Here is a 19,710-nt window from a genome sequence, read left to right as displayed (position 1 = left end):
GCTGGAAGGTAAAATGTTTTTAATCATCTTCAGGTGAGCTTAACGTGACGTCCGTCTGTCCGGACTGAAACAGGTTGACATTAAATGTTCAGATATTCATGAGATGAATTCTACACACTTTATTGATCCTCTGACTTTTCATCTCTAGCGCCACCAGCAGGTCGATATTTGTGGTTTGAGTGAAAATATTTCAACTACTGGACGGATTTTCATGAAACAAACTTTGGGCGGATTATGAGACAACTGGCCCCGAGACACAGACTAGGAAAGGGCAACACCACTTGTCCTACAGACGATCAAGACAGAGACACTGTAGTTGTTTAACCTCTTGGTAATCTTTTTGTGTCTCTTTGTAGTCGCTTCAAGTCTCTTTGTAGTTGTTTTGCGTCTCTTTGTAGTTGTTTTGCATCTCTTTGTAGTCAGTTTGAGTCTCTTTGTAGTCGCTTTGAGTCCCTTTTTTAATCACTTTGGTCTCTTTGTAGTTGTTTTGCGTCTCTTTGTAGTTGTTTTGTGTCTTTTTGTAGTTGTTTTGTGTCTTTTTGTAGTTGTTTTGTGTCACCTCCAGTGAAACACGTGTATGTGTTACACGCTATTTACATGAATGAATGAATGCTGTTTTAGATTGACCGACAACTGATTGTATAAGTGATTTAAAACTTACTTTAAACACAACCTTAAACCTTTTAAATATTTTAGAAGATATATTTAACATATTGCTGCACAGAAATGTCCCTCAGGATAGTTATTTATATCTTAAATATGAATATATGTAATATATGATATGTTGTGTGCAGCTGATCATTATACACTTTAAACTGATCAGCTCGTTCTTCTCCAAACCTAACCAGAGTATTTCTGAGTATTTCTTGTAGTTTTGTTACTGAACGAACATAAACTCTGATTTTTTTCTCACCGGTTCAGAGCCGCCCTCCCTCCGCCGCCGAGCTCCCCCGGGGATCCCCTCCCCACCGCCGGCTTCCCGACGTCCAGGCGCCGCGGTGTCTCTCTCCCGGTGCTCTGCGTCCTCCTCCCGGGCTGCACGGATCCCTCCGGCCGGTCGGGAGGATGCTGAGCTGCGGTGTGAAGAGTGAAAATAATCCAAACGCAGCAGAGAGGAAGCCGCATGTTCACAGAGCGGATCGATACCAGAGAGGATCGATCAGACCACCACGGAGCATTGTGGGGGTCTCTGCGTTGAGTCTCTGGCTGATTGAAAGTTTTCACTCATTCAACATGAACTCCGGCCGACTGGCTTCGTTCTGCTCTCAGCCAATAGGAGCAGAGATTAGAAGCTTCTCTGCTCCTATTGGCTGAGAGCCAAAGAGCCTCAGAGCAGCCAATCAGAACCCAGGAGGAAGGAAAGGAAGCAAGGAGGGAAGTGAAGGAGGGAGGTATCTTTTTCTAGCTTTTACATAAATAAATAAATAAATATATAAATATTTTATTCAAACAGCTTTAAAAGTCTCTGATGAAAGTGAAACTTTTTGTGGTTTGAGTTTAATTTCGTCCAAACTTTTCGTTAACAAAGTGGTTTCATATAGAAAGAGTTTACTTTGGTGTATTTGTGCAGAAACAAGAAATAGAAACAAAGAATAGAACAAATAAATAAAATGTAAAATAAAAACTGTTTAAAATTCAGAAATGTGTGCAATATTTAAAAAGAAAGCGGTACACATAATGTACAGTAGTAATGATACAGAGGGATGTTTGACCCTCCATACGTCCACCACACCTGACTCTGCATCACCTGTGATAAGGTGGCAGATGACTGTGAATAAGGTTCCTCTCCTGTTCTATCCAATAAGGACTTTATGCTGCAGTTCCCCCCCCAATCACTCGTTGTGATCACACTGCTGCAGGACATCTCTGAGTTTGTGGAAGATGTCTGTTCTGTGTGAGCCCTCTGACCACTAAAGCCCTGCCTGTCACTATCTCTGTGGAGGAGATGATGTTAACATCCAGCCCAGGTGAGAACAGAACGGCTACACCTGCAGACAGGTTGGTCCCATGAGACAGGACATACTGGCCCTTCCACCACAAACCCCAGTCTACCTCATTATGTGGGTCGCTGTGCGTTTCCTGCAGGAAAACGATGTCTAGTTGTTTCTGTGCGATCATGTCTGCAGTGACCGCCCTCTTCTGTCGGTCCCTCCCACCGCTAATATTTAAAGAGCCAACCCTCACCTTGTGCACTGAGAGATGACACAGAGCGGTGATGTAGACAGTTAGAAATAACAGTAACAGAAAGATTAAGTGCAACACATTCATCATTGACTCACTTAGAGGTCTTTAACCTTTTGGAACCTTTCCCTTTATCTCCCTTCTTTAGCTTCCTGAGACTCGTCACGAGCTTCTTTAGACGGAAACATTTATTTTCATCTAAATCCTCCAAATCCACCTCTCTCTGTAATGTCACAACACTTTTAATAATTTGTCTGTGTCTGGAAAAAAGTCTGAAACGTCTACAGATTGTCCAAACGTGTCGTCCAGGAAGTTATTAATTTCCTCCAGCTTGTACAGATCTCCACTGTGAGACTGTGAGTCTGTGACAGAGAGACCGTCAGAGTCGTACTCCATCTCCTCCTTGACAACGCAAGCCCCCCCCCCCACTCCTCTGGACCAGCAGCCTGACTCTGGTCAGCTTCAGCTGTCGGCCCTTTACTGCTGCCTGCTACACCTTCCCTCATACCTTCCTCTGCTCCTGCTTCCCTTTCCTCTGCTTCTTCCCTTCCCTCTGTTGTGAGACTCAGAACAGCTGAGTCTTCATCAATAACTTTTTCTCCGCCTGAATCAGCTCTCTGTCCCCCGTCCTGACTGTCTGTCTGCCCGCTGAGCCCCTCCTCGGCCTCGGCCTCGGCTGGCGGGTCATCGCCCCCCAGCGGAGCAGCGACCTCCGCCGGCTCGTCATTTAGCGAAGCTCCGGTGTGATGGAGCTCCTCCGCCGGTACGGTCCCCGGCTCGGGGTGCCTTTCGGCCGGCCTGTGAGGACAAGCGGTCCGCTTGTGCCCCACTTCCCCGCACTCAAAGCACCTGATGCTACCTGTGCGAGCGTACACCATGTAGTGTCCCTCCCCGTGCTTCACTCTAAAGGAGACCTCCAGCGTCTGTGAAGGACAGGTAAGGAACATGAACACCTGTCTCCTGAAGGACTGGACATGCTTCAGTTTATCACTCTTACAACCCAGACCCACAGTCCTGAAGCTGCTCGCCAACCCGAAACCTAACCCTCTGCAGGAAGACAAGCGACAACAGTCAGATACGGATAACAGTCATGAACAGACAACAGACAGATACAGAGAATACGCCCAACATGTCAAACTAAAGATCTGATTGGTTGAACACTATGACAATCAACAATATCGTCCCCATTCACTTAAACTGCACATGGATTCACTTGTGAGTCTGCAGGCCTCTGCCTCTGTTCTTACCTAGAGACACAGAGGTGAAATCTGATTGGATAAAAGCTCTACTTAAAACAAGCTGCACTGGAAGCAGAGCAACTGAGGAAGACAGTAGCTGTGCAATGAGAACATAAGATAATGGGAAAAATATGTTTATAAATTATAATACATGTAGTGTATTTAAGAAAAATTATTAAATTATAAAATAGATATAACTTTGTGATTCTGTTTAGGCCAGCAGAGAAGGCCTTGAAGGCCCTGACGGCCCACCACTGGACAGACGTCAGGACGACGGGTCTGTAGTCATTTAATCCTGTGATTCCAGATTTCGTTTTCGTTATTTTACTGATATCTGTTGGATCGTTTTTAATATCTTTTCTAATAACTAATTTCTCACAAACTAAACTTTGGACTCAAATAAAGAGAGAGTGAAATTGATGCGATTTATTGAAGAGTTTTCTGTCCACAGAGAATAAAATGCTTCACAAATGTTAGTGAGAAGTTTCCTTCTACAGAGATTAAAATATCAACGACAATAAAAATATGATGACAAAGCGACACCCCCCCACCCCTCAGGTAATAATGAAGCCCCGCCCACTTTCTTTACACCTGTTTATCTCATTTGATTCGTTGTATTTAATGTGCTGACTGATGGTGTTTTAGATTAACGAGGATTTACTGCTGAGCTGAAGTCCACTTTGTAACAGAAGTGTTTGGTCTTCAGGCCTCTTCTCAAAGCAAAGCATCATGGGAGATGTAGTGAAGAAGTTAAGTGTTTGTTTTATCTTGAAATAAGGAGGTGTTTGAAGATAATAAACAACAAATTAGGGGGCGGGGTTTCACCGTGTCATCGTTTACCAAAAATAAAACAAACGAAACGTCAAAATAGCACCAACATTAATTTCATGCTAAATAAATACTCTGATGACATTTACAGTAAAAATATAAAACGGTTGAGTTCCAATATATTTACAAATCTCAGAGATAATGCAGAACCAGGACCGGAACCAGGACCGAAACCAGACACACTGAACTGTAATCACACAAAAACCCACAAACCCTCCACTCAAGATTTTACAAAATTATTTTTTGCTAAATTAAATTCAAAAATTTTCGTTTAGTTTGTTTGTGAAACTATCAGACAGATAAATATTCATTGAGCTTTGTTTAGAACACAAAGACGCAGTGACGACTCTCATTGAACTGAATTATTAAGATTAAACACAGCATCAGGTTCTGGTCCTGCATGGTCCTGGTTCTGGTTCTGTAACTACACTGAAACCGAAGAACATGAATAAAGAACATTTAGTCGAGCTTCTCAGTCCGGTCTGAAAGAAAACTGGAAAACAAAAACACGTTTTCAAGGTTTAATGTCAAATATCTTCACAGCTTCTCTCACAATTCTCTCCTGACTTATGAACAAAATACTGACTGACCAATGACACGCAGTCACAAACTCCCAGCTGACCAATCAGAAGGCTGTTTTCACTTCTGGAGGCGGGGCTTGAAGTTCACTCAGGCGTTCTTCTCGTCAATGCCACCAACCAATCAGAGACTACATCAAGGTTGTGACACGTGTGGAGGAGGAGGAAGAGGAGGAGGAAGAGGAAGAGGGGGAGTAAGAGGAAGAGGAGGAAGAGGAGGTGCTTCTGCTCCTCACTCCCTCATGCAGACGCTGCACCTCCCGATGCTCTCCCTCTGCCTCCAGCCCTCGGTCAGCGTGGTGGAGGAGGCGCGGTCATGGTCAGAGGAGTAGGAGGAGGAGGTCTCCACTCTGGTCAACCAGAAGCTGTAGATGTTGGCGAAGTAGTGGCAGGTCCCTCGGGGCCCCTGACACTCCACGAAGGGCTGAGCCCTGAAGTCTGGCAGACAGCTGCCCGATGATGTCAGAGACTGGCCGCCGCCCTCATCGCCGGCTCCTGTGTGCTGCAACACAGGAAATGACATCATCATCATCATCATCATCATCATCATCACCATCACCATCACCACCATCATCACCATCATCACCATCATCACCACCACCACCATCATCATCATCATCACCGTCACCATCACCCTCATCATAGCACCATCACCAGTAGTAGTAACAGTACTTTTAGGACTCCAGTAACAGTAGTAGTAGTAGTAGTAGTAGTAGTAGTAGTAGTATCAGTAGCACCATCACCAGTAGTAGTAACAGTACTTTTAGGACTCCAGTAACAGTAGTAGTAGTAGTAGTAGTAGTAGTAGCACCATCAGCAGTAGTAGTACTGTAGTAGTAGTACTTCTGCCCCTGCAGTACCCACCATGAGGAACGAGTATCCGGTCCACAGGCTCCTCCAGTTTGGGGGGCAGTCTGGCTGGTAGGAGGTCTGGCTGTGCAGGGCGACCGGTGAAGAGGGGGCTTCACACACCACACAGCGGCTGATGTGGTCCTCGATGGAGGCTCCACCCACCGGGATGCTGGGGACGGCTGCCGTCGTCGACAGCCAATAGGATTTGTCGTTACGACTGGCGTAGGAGCAGGTTCCCATGTTACAGGAAGAGAACGGCATGGTGGAGAAAACCCGCATACACGAACCCGCCTGACCTGCAAACATCATCAGTACAAATGAGATATAAATTCATGAGCTACACTGTTAGCATAGCCTAGCACCGATCAAACCAAACTCCATTCAGAAAAAAAGCAAATTTTAAAATTGAAATTAAAATTTAGCTTGTCGTCTTGCAGGGTGAACTAAAAAAAACGTGAATTCAGACTTTTTACAAATCATTATTATGTAGTTATTTCAGCTCCTTTATTACAGTTAAATCACAGCAACAGCTGTTTGTTTTGGGATCAAACAGTAAAGCAGATAACGTGTGGCTGCTTAGATACAATGATGCATTCTACCCGATATTTAGGTTTCATGGGACATCTGGGACTTCTTCAAGCAGCAGCAAATAGTGCGTATTTCAGCCAGGATTGATGAAACGTTGTCCACACGGAGTCCACTATATATTCTGTATATGTATTTATTTATATATGTATTTATTTATATACCCAGGTCCTGAGTGTGAGCCTTCTCCTGACCCTCCAGGTACAGCAGACTGTATCCGACCCACAGGACCCTCATGTTTAGTGGGCAGTATGGAACCGTCTTTGATTGGCTGTGCAACACCAACAAGAAGCCCGAGTTTAAGTTTTTGGTTGGTCCACGAGGACCGCGGTCACCCATTGGACCAGGATCACCTGAGAGACACAAAGCCCACGGGAAGTTGCATCAACAAAACAAAATCCACACAACTGTAACTCAAACAGAGTCAGAGAGACAGACGGGTCCAGGTCTCACCTTTGGCTCCCACAACTCCGCTCTCCCCCGGCAGGCCCGGCCCTCCTCGGCCACCATCTGGACCTGAAGGCCCCTCGGGGCCTATGGGTCCCTCGGACCCGATGTTCCCCTTCCTACCTGAAACACATCGTCAATCACCTTCATGATCAGCAGCACGGAGAAGAAAACTGATGGTTGTAGTTTCACATCAGAAGATGTTTTGGAGACTTTTCGGTTGCTGTCTCTGATGAAGCAAATGAACCTGAAGTGGTTCTGGATTTGATTTTATTGGGATGACTTTGGTGGAAGCGGTTCTTCGGAGCAGAGGGTCTGAGTGTTACACAATGAATATTCATCATGACCTGGACCACCAACTATTTCTCACCTTTGGGTCCTAGTCGGCCGATTTCTCCCTTGACGCCGACATCTCCCTCCAGACCGGGGGGGCCAGGGGGTCCTGGGGGACCCGGCGTCGCAGGAGGGTAAGTTGGGCAGGATGAGACTCGTCCCATCTCCCCCTTTGGACCCACCGGTCCAGTGGATCCCTTTGGTCCTGGAGGCCCACCGGGACTGTCACAGCCTCTAGGAGCCCGATTACCAGGTAGTCCCATCAGCCCAGAAGACCCCCGAATACCTGATCACACACAGATGTAACTAAGTAACTCTGCTGTCGGTACTTTCTTAGTTCTGGAGTGAGACGTCCTCGTCTCAAATGTCCTCTCTCTCTCTCTTTGTCTCTCTGTCTCTTTGTCTCTCTCTCACTCTGTCTCTTCTCAGTACAGCGTGAGACTCTCATCATGATCAGAGAGAACTCTGGTCGTCTCAAACACAATAAAACCCTCACAAGTAAGTTCATCACAACATGTGACCAACAAGCAGAACATCAGTCTGTGGAGCAGCCGTCAGGTAACGGTAGTGATGTCATATGGTAGTGATGTCATATACAGAGTTTGATCAGAATAACAGGATCATAAATGAAAGATGATCACTTAGATCATTATTTAGCTGATAATGAATTTTAGAACTTCTTGTGTTGCTGCTCAAAAAAGAAATGTTGATTCTTTTCTAAATTAATTGTATTTAATTTCTTACAAAATAATCAAAAATAACCGATAAGAGTATTGACAAGGAACCGAACCGATAAGCAGAATCAATAAAACTCCTAACGATACCCGTCCTTCTTTGGAGTCCATTTTGTGTCTGACACACCGTGACCAAAGTAACAAAGATCAGCTGGAATTAAATCCTGCTCCAGTTGTCCCTGTTTCAGAGTTTGTAGTTAGTTACAAAGGTTAGTTTCATCTCAGGAGTCAGTCAACTCCTCATGAACCCTGAAGCTGTCAGCAGCAACGTCTACATGTGAAGGTTCTCCATTTGACCAACAGATCATTAATATAGCAGCAAAACAACGAGCTGGCCGGGTCGCACCAACGAGATCTTAACAAAGCCAGGTTTGAATAGAATTCAACATCAAGCAAGGATCAGGTGTACAATTAAAAACAAATCTCACTTTAGTAAGTTTAAACTACAATGATAGAGCTTAATCAATATGATTAGAATAAATAAATACATCACCTATTCCTCACCAAACGCTACATTGTTTTCTAGCTAGCGAGCTAAAGAGACGGTTAGGCTAACATTAATCAGAGAAGCTCTCATTTCTCCCCGTTTGAGGAAAATTTACAATGAGGCCAAATTTTAAGAGAAGTTCAGCAGCATCGTCATAAAACTCAACTGGTAGAATCCGTCCCTTTACTGTCGACGAGGAACTTGATTATTCTGCTCACCGCATTTCTTAAAGGCAGACATTGTAAACGTTAAACCTCGAGGGTGAATTTGAAGTTGATACAGTTTAAATTGGAGTTTAAAGTTTTGCAACAGATTCAATTGAATCTAGGTTTAGAGTAAAAACTAAACTCCTGTTTCAAGAGAGGTTTGAATCTTCATCTCTTCTTGATTGTAAAGATTAACACTGTTAGCTCTGTCGGCGCCGTTGTTTGCGCTGGTAGCACTATTAGCTCTGGGCTGGCTCAGCCGTCGCCATGTTGAGAGCCATGTGGAGGCAATAGATAGGTAGTCTGACCTTTCAGTCCTGGATTTCCGTGAATCCCTGGCAGTCCTTCGGGTCCCTGAGGTCCTTGGGGGCCCCCTGGCCCCTGGCACCCTGTGTCCCCGTTGTCCCCATCATCACCAGGTACTGGAGTATTCTGACCCGGATCCCCCACATCACCAGCACACCCTGGCTCTCCATCCGTTCCAGCAGGACCAGGATGTCCACAAGGCCCTGGGATTGGACCTTTACAGTCTGTTCCAGGTTTACCCGGAGGTCCCAAATCCCCTTGTGGTCCTGCAACACATAAAGAGCCATCAGTGAAACTGATGGATCACTGCTGGTCTGTCACATCCTGACCCTGGTGGCTGAATCACACTGCTACAGACCTTTGGGTCCTGGGGGGCCTGTGGGTCCTGGTGGGCCGGACTGAGATGAACCAATGGGTCCTGGGGGACCTGGAGGACCTTTATCCCCTGGAAGACCAATAGAACCTGGAGCACCCGATTCACCCAGACCTAAACAGAGAGACGGACGTTACCATAGTGATGCTGATGACTAAACTTTATGTACTATGTATATTTACATAAATGTCTGTAAAGCCACCATCAATATGTTCAGATGAACTCAATATCGACACGAACACAAAATAAAAGCACAGACGAGGACGGAGGTGAAGGTTATTGAGATTGTTATTGATCAATAATAAGAGACTGTCTGTCTCAATCTAACTTTAGGCAAACTAACATTTGTAGTTTTATTTAGAGAACGGAAGAAATTCATTTTCATTGGTTACCACATCTCATGTCTCTTTGTCTCAATAAAGTTTTGTCTCTTCAAACGAGTTTGTGGGTTTGGCCTCCTTGTGGAAGTTACTGTCAGTAATGAAAGATGATAAAGCCAAAAACTTCCACAAAAAGACCAAAACTTCAACCTCAAAGTTCTGGACTGTTGTCAAGTTTAGATGTTTGGGCCAACCTCGCCGCGCTAACGGAACACAGACGGCTATCCTGTTTTCTCTTCCTGTTTCCCAGCAGGCATTGCGTGTTTACTCACAACACATGACACACGTCGATGCAGACGATTGGCAGAGAGATTTACATTTGAAAAGTAATCCAACCCCTAACAGCACAGAGACTCATACCTCTGGTCCCCATGTCCCCCTTCACTCCTTTCAATCCGTCCAGTCCGTGAAGGCCGAGCGGTCCAGGAGGACCTGACGCACCAAAACCATTCATAAAAAATAAACAAAGCGTAAACTATTTTGAACCAACTCACTCACATGTACTCTGAAATATGTCAGGTAGGTATAATGATAAAAATGGGGTTCAGTTCTGACCTGGGAGTCCCGGGAAGCCTGGAGGTCCTGGAGGACCATCACCACCGGCTTTACCAGGAAGACCTGGAAAACCCGAACGGCCTCTGGGACCCGGGGGACCGACCACACCTGGAATAAACCAGACAGACAGATAGAGAGATATGAGTCAGCACATTCTACTTCCTGTTCCCTCCTCTAGAAGTCAATGTGTCTTCTGAATGTGTTTTAGTTTAGAAGTCTGAAATCAGGTCTGTCTTTAACACCAGCGCTTAGTTGTCTGATATAAAACAGGTCAGTAAACGCCCCTCTGGTGAATGTTAAAAAGAGTCTAAATAAATGGAACCATTCTGCTCCCAGTCTGACCGAACAGCTGCTGGTCTTTACTGGTTTTGGATGGCAGCAGGTCACATGATTTCATGTTACAGAAAGAAGGTATAAAGACTTGAGGAAGGTCCACAGGTGAGCTTCTGTACCTGATGGGTCCAGTTCCCCGTGATCGCCTGGATCTCCTTTGCATCCTCTCTGTCCTGGAAACCCGATGAAACCGGGTCCACCTGGATCTCCTTGAGGTCCAGGAGGTCCTGAGAGAGACAAACAGTTGATTCATCCAGAAACTCAGTCAAATTTAACATTAAAACATCTGGTGTTTTAGTGAGTGCAGCTGAATCAGAACCAGATCATCACCTGAGGGCCCGAAGTCTCCAGGAGGCCCGTGGTCTCCAGATGGACCAGGAAAACCAACGGAGTCTCCTTTATCACCTGAAACGCAAAAAAGAAACGTTACACATCGAGATAAAATCCTTGGTTTTCTCTGTATTTCATGTATGAAAGGACCCTACCCTCCCAATCAAGACTTATAAAAAAAAGGTCTTGGTGAGGGGTAGGGTCCGGGGTTAGTTGATACCTTTGGATCCAGCACATCCTTGGCGACCGGGTTCTCCAACTTTTCCAGGACATCCCAGGTCACCCTGCAACCGAAATAGATTAATAGTTCTGAATATATCGCAAACAAACATTCTGAACATTCTTTTAGTAGCTTCATGGTTCACATTTGATTGAGCTTTTATTAAAGCTAAAAAGTCTTCTGTCTTACCAGATCTCCGGTCACCCCTGGGAAGCCGATGAATCCTGGTGGTCCTGATTGTCCAGGTGATCCCGGAGGTCCTGGTGGTCCGTAGGGCGCAGAGGGTCCTGTGGGTCCGACGATGCCTGTGGGTCCGTTGATGCCTGGATACCCCGGCTTGCTGGCAGCGCCTCGCACACCTTCACTTCCTGTAGAGAGTGAATTTAATGTTAAATCCAATCACGTAGCTGTGTCACAGAGACACGCACGACATCATGGGAAAAGTCAACTTTCAGCATTACAGACTAGTTTGTTATGGGGTTCAGTTTGTCCACAGTTCTGCTGGTATCATTGTTATCATTGGCTTCTGTGGGCCGAACAAATCTCTAAAATCCGACTCTGATAAAGTCTATCACCTACTCAGGCAGGAACCTCAAGTCAGAGCTTCATGTGTTAAAGCTGCATTCTCTCTAGTGTCCACCAGGGGGCGACTCCTCTGGTTGTATAGAAGTCTATGAGAAAATGACTCTACTTCTCTCTTGATTTATTACCTCAGTAAACATTGTAAACATGAGTTTATGGTCTCAATCTCGAGTTTCAAGTCTTCTTCAATACAGCATGATGTTCATTTAGTACATTATGGTCCATTTAGAGTCAAACAGACCATAAAGCAGGGGATGTTTTAGGGCGGGGCTACACAGTGATTGACAGGTCTCTACCAGAGACGTATAAGACATCTCTACGTCACTCCTCCTCAGTCCAGATATGGTCACTTCCTGTTCACTGGTTGCAAAGCAAACAAGATGGCCAGAACGCCAAATTCGAGGCTTCATTCCGTCCACAAATCACAACTTCTAGGTGTTTAGTGTGGAGGCAAAGAGGTGCGTCCAACTTTCACAGAGTACCTGAACTCAGCACTGAACCTCTCGATCTAAAAAGGTCGTGACCCTGCCATTTCCTGTGTGACATCACACCCTGACACTGGTCTCTATGGTAACAGCTCTGACCTCGTGGTCCAGGAAAGCCGTTGATGCCCGGCGGTCCTTCTTTCCCTCGGTCTCCTTTGATGGGGACAACCGTGGTCTCTCCTGGAGGCCCCAGGGCCCCTTTAAAGCCTGCAGGATAGCATAAAATAATCCTTTATTAGTCCCGCAGTGGGGAAATATACAGGATTACAGCAGTATAGTGGAGTATATATATATATATATATATATACACAGTACACGTTTATATATATACGTATATATATACAGTGTAGTGCAAACAAGAGACATAGTAAAAAAACAAGAGCAAAACAATAAACAATAACTAAAATATTATATATACAGACAGAACACATTTATATTGCACAGATGTGTTGTGTTGTCTACTGGGAGCAGAGCTGGTAGTATATCACAGTACAGTAGTAGTACTATAGCGGTACTATAATAGTTCTGTAGTAGTACCTTTCTCTCCTTTCTGGCTCTCACATCCTGGACCTCCGTCTCGTCCATTGGATCCTCTCTCCCCGGCCCTCCCCGGGGCACCGAGGGCCCCAGTCCGTCCAGGGGCCCCTGGCCCTCCGCCCTGGCCCCACGGCCCCATCAGACCTGATATAGTAAGACGGTTAGTATTTCCTGTGAACCTGTAATCAGGAAACATTTAAACTCAGGTGTGTTGGTGGGAGGCACCTTTCCGACCGTCGAGCCCCGGCAGTCCGGAGTCGCCGACGGGACCAGTGGGGCCCTGGGGCCCCGGGTACCCTGGGAAACCTGAAGAGCCTGGTTTACCTTGAGGGCCTTGAGGGCCAAAACCTGGCAGACCCTCCTGTCCAATCTCACCTTTCTCCCCATAAAAAGCTGAACACAAATATGATGGAGTACAGTACGGTGACGTTAGGTAGAGTAAAGTCAAATATAATAAAGGAAGTGAAGTTAAGTACATTGAAGTAAAGTACATTGAATAATAATAATGACAATAACTTTATTTATATAGCACCTTTAAAAAGTTCACAAAGTGCTTTGACAGTCAAAGCAGTGAAAACAAGACAATAATAACAACAGAAAACTCAGTGAGACCGTTGGATACAATAAACTAAGAATTAATGAAAAAAATGAAAAAAATGAAATAATAAAATAAAATAAAATGAAATGAAATGAAATAAAATAAAATAAATTTAAAATACAGTACAATGAAGTGAAGTAAAGTAAAGTAAAGTAAAGTAAAGTAAACTACAGTGAAGTAAAGTAAAGTAAAGTAAAGTAAAGTGAGCATCCTTAGGAGCCAGAGTTTACCTGGGGGTCCTATGGGTCCTTGAGGGCCAAAAAGGCCCATGGGACCAGGTTTCCCTGCATCACAAAAGTCAGGTGTGGGCCCCTGGGGGCCAGCCATACCTGGGGCCCCATCCTGTCCTCTCTGGCCCTGCACTCCGGGGCCCCCAGCCAGACCCATGAGTCCTGGACAAACACAGGAAATAATTCTCAATATATAAATTTACATTTCTGGGAAATTTGACTTTATTTTAAATAAAATCCTGTTGTAGTCTGATTCTATTGATCTATTGATATTCAGGTCCAGTACTTCACCTTTTAGTCCGTTGATGCCGGGGGGGCCAGGAACTCCTTTAGGTCCCTGAGAGCCCGGTCGTCCCGGAAAGCCAATGGGTCCTGAGGGCCCGACATCAGAGTCTCCCGCTGGGCCCCTGAGTCCAGAAGAGCCTGGGAGCCCCGGGGAACCTGGTAAACATAATGACAACACAGCTGATAATGACTATACTGGCTTTTTATGATTTATCCAAACCATCTGAATCTTCTGGAGCCACATTCAAAGTAACTACGTTTGATTCATAAAGAGGGTCAGCAGACAATGACAGTGTGGGTCATATTACAGACGGACAGGTGACTCTACCTGGATCTCCACCAAAACTGATGCCTTCAGGTCCTTCTTCTCCGGTATCACCAACAAAACCTGGAGGCCCTGCAGGAGGAGAGGATGTATGTAAAGACAAGGACAATGTAAAGAAAAGGTGTGGTACAGATGTGGTACATATGTTGGTGTGGTACAGATGTTGGTGTGGTACAGGTGTGGTACAGATGTGGTACATATGTTGGTGTGGTAGAGATGTTGGTGTGGTACATGTGTGGTAGAGATGTGGTACATATGTTGGTGTGGTAGAGATGTTGGTGTGGTACATGTGTGGTACAGGTGTGGTACATATGTTGGTGTGGTAGAGATGTTGGTGTGGTACAGATGTTGGTGTTGTACATGTGTGGAACAGGTGTGGTACATATGTTGGTGTGGTAGAGATGTTGGTGTGGTACAGATGTTGGTGTGGTACATGTGTGGTAGAGATGTGGTACATATGTTGGTGTGGTACATATGTTGGTGTGGTACATGTGTGGTACAGGTGTGGTACGGATGTTGGTGTGGTACAGGTGTGGTATGGATGTTGGTGTGGTAGAGATGTTGGTGTGGTACAGGTGTGGTAGAGATGTTGGTGTTGTACAGGTGTGGTAGAGATGTTGGTGTGGTACAGGTGCACTCCGGTACCTTGTCGTCCAAGTGGTCCAGGCAGTCCAGGTCGGCCTCTGTCCCCTTTAGGTCCATCAGGTCCAGTGATGCCACGAAAACCTGGAGGACCCGGCAGTCCTCTGTAACCTGGAGAGACAGACAGGTGAGCAGCACATCAGACAAACAGGTTAACAGGGTGTCAGACAGACAGGTGAGCAGACAGCCAGGTGTTGTAGATGGTGTTTACCTGCATCTCCAGTGTCTCCTTTCTCTCCGGGGGCACCAGGGTTTCTGGGCACACAGGGCAGATTGTCCCCTGCAGAAAGAGGAGTCAAACAGGAAGAGGAGGAGTCAGTGGGAGTGGGAGGGGTCAAATGTGACGTGCGAGGAGTCAGAGTTGGAGTTTTGGGAGACGTAATGAAATTGTTGTAACGAGTTGTTGTTTTTTGCAGATTTTACAATTAATTAAAAGTTAAATTCAGATTGATCTCCATACCTCTAACCCCCTTCGGTCCTGGGGGGCCAGGGAATCCTTCAGGTCCCGGGTCCCCAGGTTCCCCACGTTGTCCTACTGCTCCAACTACACCTCGTCCATCGGGGCCTGAAGGTCCTGATGAGCCCTTTAGCCCTGGAAGTCCAGGGAGGCCTCTTTCTCCGGGACAACTGGCAAAACTTTCTCCCTGAAAAGAAACAGAGAAGTGATCTAAAGATTAGAAAAGTCAGAACATCATCAGCAGTAACAGAGTAAAGTGAAGTCAGCACCCGCTACAGGCTGCAGAGTTCATTACAGCGGCAATCCAACTATACTAGCGTCCTGTTGGTCTTCAAGGTTTTCAAAGTCTGACTGACCTTGGGGCCGGGGTTTCCAGGGGCCCCCAGGGGCCCATCGAGTCCTCTTCTCCCTGAGAATCCTTGTCTGCCTACAGGGCCCCGCTGGCCCCGGTTTCCTTTCTCACCTGGAGACAAAAACAGTCCAATCAGAACCATTTCAACACCGACAGGACATCATGGCTAAAGTCTTTTCCACAAAACTCTTCAGACAGGTGAGTAAAGTAAGTATTTAATGATCAAACTCACCTTGAAAATCCACCACAGTGAAATCTCCCTTTTGACCTTTGAACCCTTTGACACCTGGAAATCCACCCAGACCCTGCCAACAAAACCATCAACCAGTAAATCAACCAGTAAATCAACCAGTAAATTACACAAATTACAATTCATCTCGCTGCTGACCTATGACCCCTGACCCCTGTTGTCCGGCGACTCACCTGTTGTCCGCGTTCTCCTGTGTCTCCAGGAAAACCTCCCTCTCCTCTCGGCCCTTGGGCCCCTGGAGGTCCTGGAAACCCTGGAGACCCCGGGTCACCCACACTGCCAGGGGGGCCCCTCAGCACAACTGGGGGGCCACAAGAACAGTCGCCAGGGCTACCTGAAACACACACACACAGGTAGATGTAAAACATGTGGGGTTCCGACAGGGGAACATCCTGGAGCCTCTGTTCTTTCTATTAAACCTGATGACAGGGATGACACCTCACACAATTAAAACTAACAATCAATCAGTCAGTAATGTCTAGATACTAACCTTGGAACCCTAGGAAGCCTTGGGCCCCCGGGGGCCCCGGATCACCTGGACATCCAGACTCTCCGGGGGCTCCGGGAAGACAGTAACTACCTTTAAGAGAAAACAGGGAGTCAGCAGGACGACAACAGGAAGTGACCGCTACTGATTATTAAATATTATAACACGATAATAACTTCACTCAACAGATTTAAATAACTTTAGATGAAGACATCATCAGGTGTTTCTGACAGAGCACAGGTGTAAAACCACAGGTGCGACACCAACAGGGAGAAGAACTGTGTTCCTTGGTACCTGGACTCCCCTGTTCTCCTTTCAGTCCCCTGGGTCCGGGACGTCCTGGTTTTCCAGGTTCTCCGGGTGTGGGTCCGCCTCTATACACCTGACCTGGATCTCCTTTTTCCCCTCTGGATCCCGGAACTCCCCTCTGACCCACAACACCCGACGGACCTGAAGAGGAACGACAGAGAACTTTATTCATCGTCATACCACCTTAAAATATGGATGAAGCTTGTAAATGTGCTGCAGGTACCGACCTGGTGTGGATCTACCAGGGGCTCCGGGGGGGCCGTGCATTCCCATCAGCCCGATGTCTCCCGGAGGGCCCCTCAGTCCAGGAGCCCCGAGGTCTCCAACGTCACCTGGAAGATGAGAAAGAGCTATCAATCTGTCAATCCTTTCCGTGTCCGGGCCAGGTGAGGTTTCCCGTCAGTCAGCTGACATCAGACCACCGTGATGACACCAGTCAGCTGATCAATCGGTGTGTAATGATCCGAACCTGAGTGCGTGACTTCCACATCCTGAGGGAGGCCTTTAGGACCTGGATCTCCCAGCATGCCCTGGGAAAACACACAGGTTCATTAATGGATACTAACCAATTATTATAGCATGTCTCTTTGGTCCAGTGGTGGGCCGTCAGGGCCTGCAAGGCCTTCTCTGCTGGCCTAAACAGAATCACAAAGTTATATCTATTTTATAATTTAATAATTGTTCTTAAATACACTACATGTATTATAATTTATAAAAATATTTTTCCCATTATCTTATGTTCTCATTACACAGCTACTGTCTTCCTCAGTTGCTCTGCTTCCAGTGCAGCTTGTTTTAAGTAGAGCTTTTATCCAATCAGATCTCACCTCTGTGTCTCTAGGTAAGAACAGAGGCAGAGGCCTGCAGACTCACAAGTGAATCCATGTGCAGTTTAAGTGAATGGGGACGATATTGTTGATTGTCAGTGTTCAACCAATCAGATCTTTAGTTTGACATGTTAGGTGTATTCTTTGACGTGTCAGAGCCTGCTAGCCAGCCTATAGCTACGTCAGCATTACGTGCAGCTCAGTGTCCATGTGCAGCTCTGCCGCGAGGTGCAGAGTGTGCTGTGATTGGTCAGTGGGTGAGCACGTGACTATCGTGAAACGAAGCTTAACAGCAGGCGCATGTCGGGTAGTGAATCACATCACGTGATGCAGCTCAGCCAATCAAATATGGCCATTCTGACTGAGTAAGATGCACCATGAGGCAGGGGACTGAGACGAGGAAAGACGTTGCAGAGCAGTACGTACAATGTTCAAGTTGTGAAAGTAAAATCATAAGACAATCTCTTTGGGCTGTGACTTGTCATTAAGGAGCAATGGTGGGTCCCACAGCCAGACCAGCTGAGAACCGCTGTCCTCCATGAGCGCAGAAAACATTATAAAACATTATATATATATTATCCTGAATGTAAGCTTCTGCATTTTCCAAATGCTTTAGTACTAATCAAACGTCTTGTAAGCCTCGTACCGAACGGTTTAATATGTACATAGTTACAGCCTTAGAAACTAATATGTGTGGCGCCATCATGTGGTTATAAGGTGGTATTTCAGCTGCAGGACAACAGTGAAGGCCCAGGTATAAAATGCACGGCCCGCCACTGCTTTGGTCTGTATTCAAAGCGACCAATCAGAGGAGCCGCTGTTCATTCCATCCCTGCTCGTGATTGGTTCGGCAGAGATACATCACAGACAAACTGACCATGGGACCCTCTCGTCCAATCAGACCCGGGAGACCTGGACTTCCTCGGATCCCCTGAAAAAACAGGGAAAATCCCAGTTTCTGATCAGCTGACAGGTCTATAATTTAACTTTCATGAAGTTGTATAAGTTTAATTATTATTAGAGCAGCTTTTGTGAACTCACCTTGAATCCTCTGTCCCCGGGCAGACCAGGGTTACCAGAAAATCCCTGAGAACAAACACATCAGACTGAATATAAAGAGTTCATGTTCTAATCAGGACGATCAGGTTCACTCTGTAATCTGACTCAACACTGATCAACAAGGTGAAGACGGAGGATTACTCACCCTGGGACCAGGAAGTCCCACAATGCCTTTCTCTCCTTTGAGCCCTGTGAGAGGGTCCAAACCCTGAAACCACAAACATCATCAGTGTTCAGGAGAACCATGTGTTCAATAGAACCCTGTGTTCCAGAGAATTTTTTGTTTAGGAGAACCTTGATTTCATTAGAACCCAGTGTTTGTTACAACTCTGTGATCATTAGAACTCTATGTTCATTAGAACCCTATGTTCAAGAGAACCCTGTGTTAAGGACAACCTTGAACTCAAGAGATCTCTGTGTTCAGGACAACCTTGATTTCATTAGAACCCAGTGTTTATTAGAACTCTCCGTTCATTAGAACCCAGTGTTTATTAGAACACTCCATTCATTAGAACCTCATGTTCAGGAGAACCTTGAGTTCAATAGAACTCTGCGATCATTAGAACCCAGTATTTTGCAGAACCCTGTGTTCGGAGAACCTTGTTTTCAGTAGCACCCTGTGCTCAAGAGAAACTTTTATTCAGAAGAACCCAGTGTTCCTTTGGGCATATGTTCCAGAGGTTTGATCAGATATCTGAACTTACCGGCAGTCCCTGCCTTCCACAGACTCCTTTAAGCCCCTGAGTACCCTGAAGAACCAACAAAACCCAACATTAGAACCAACAGAACCAGAACTACAGCAGATCAGTTGACTAAGTACAGTAGAACCACAGTAGAACCACAGTAGAACAAGGACACACAAACATTACATCTGCAGTTGTAAAAGAGTTTCAGGACATTAACAGTAGAACTACAGTAGAACCGAATATAACCACAGTGGAACTGCAGTAGAACAGTATGAAGCTGCGATCTGATTGGCTGTAGCCAGCTGAAGCCCCACCCACCTGTTCTCCTTTAATGTACAGGTCTTCTGGAGGGTCGACGTACTCAAACGGCCCCGGTGGCCCCTGGAGGCCCTGATCCCCCTATGGACAACACGCAGTACTGCAATACTACCACAGTACCACACAGTACTGCAATACTACCACAGCAGAGTACTACTGCTAAAGTTGAACTTAGAGAGTGAAAAGTAAATCGTTCTCCAGAATGAAATGTTTGTACCTCGTCTCCTTTCTGTCCCGGAAGAGATCGACCCTTTTCTCCCTGAAACATATTATGATCTATAATCAATAACCATAAACACACCGTCACCTATAAAT

The 19,710-nt window shown here is 45.9% G+C and overlaps 1 protein-coding gene across 1 annotated transcript; it reads right to left on the bottom strand.

Annotated features, from left to right (window-relative positions):
• Nucleotides 1-3,830: 3,830 nt before the first annotated feature.
• On the bottom strand, nt 3,831-19,663 carry LOC116376949 (collagen alpha-4(IV) chain-like). Its single transcript, XM_031838461.1, has 35 exons — nt 19,613-19,663; nt 19,396-19,476; nt 19,096-19,140; nt 18,537-18,599; nt 18,374-18,418; nt 18,210-18,263; nt 16,975-17,035; nt 16,733-16,837; nt 16,491-16,646; nt 16,200-16,289; nt 15,883-16,043; nt 15,692-15,764; nt 15,464-15,570; nt 15,111-15,294; nt 14,862-14,930; nt 14,654-14,761; nt 14,012-14,080; nt 13,690-13,839; nt 13,399-13,560; nt 12,796-12,963; nt 12,571-12,714; nt 12,133-12,240; nt 11,156-11,334; nt 10,967-11,030; nt 10,747-10,821; nt 10,536-10,643; nt 10,084-10,191; nt 9,889-9,960; nt 9,134-9,262; nt 8,778-9,041; nt 7,080-7,328; nt 6,716-6,832; nt 6,427-6,615; nt 5,690-5,973; nt 3,831-5,327 (listed from the first exon to the last, which is right to left on the bottom strand). The coding sequence occupies exons 1-35, from the start codon at nt 19,661-19,663 to the stop codon at nt 5,058-5,060; spliced, it is 4,362 nt and encodes a 1,453-aa protein (XP_031694321.1). The 3' UTR covers nt 3,831-5,057.
• Between the last annotated feature and the right edge of the window lie 47 nt (nt 19,664-19,710).

Source organism: Anarrhichthys ocellatus, unplaced genomic scaffold (genome assembly GCF_004355925.1).
Source record: "Anarrhichthys ocellatus isolate YVR2014 unplaced genomic scaffold, GSC_Weel_1.0 scaffold736, whole genome shotgun sequence".
NCBI classification, from domain to species: domain Eukaryota; kingdom Metazoa; phylum Chordata; class Actinopteri; order Perciformes; family Anarhichadidae; genus Anarrhichthys; species Anarrhichthys ocellatus.
Note: the sequence above shows the minus strand (reverse complement) of the source record. Positions and strands in the feature narration are given on the sequence as shown.

Excerpts from the sequence above, each read along its gene's own strand:
- LOC116376949 (XM_031838461.1), bottom strand. The coding sequence starts at position 19,663 with ATGTTTCAGGGAGAAAAGGGTCGATCTCTTCCGGGACAGAAAGGAGAC. Across the intron at positions 18,264-18,373 it reads CCGGGGACAGAGGATTCAAG|GGGATCCGAGGAAGTCCAGG; the intron begins GTGAGTTCACAA and ends CTGTTTTTTCAG. Across the intron at positions 9,263-9,888 it reads GGGGGACATGGGGACCAGAG|GTCTGGGTGAATCGGGTGCT; the intron begins GTATGAGTCTCT and ends CTCTCTGTTTAG.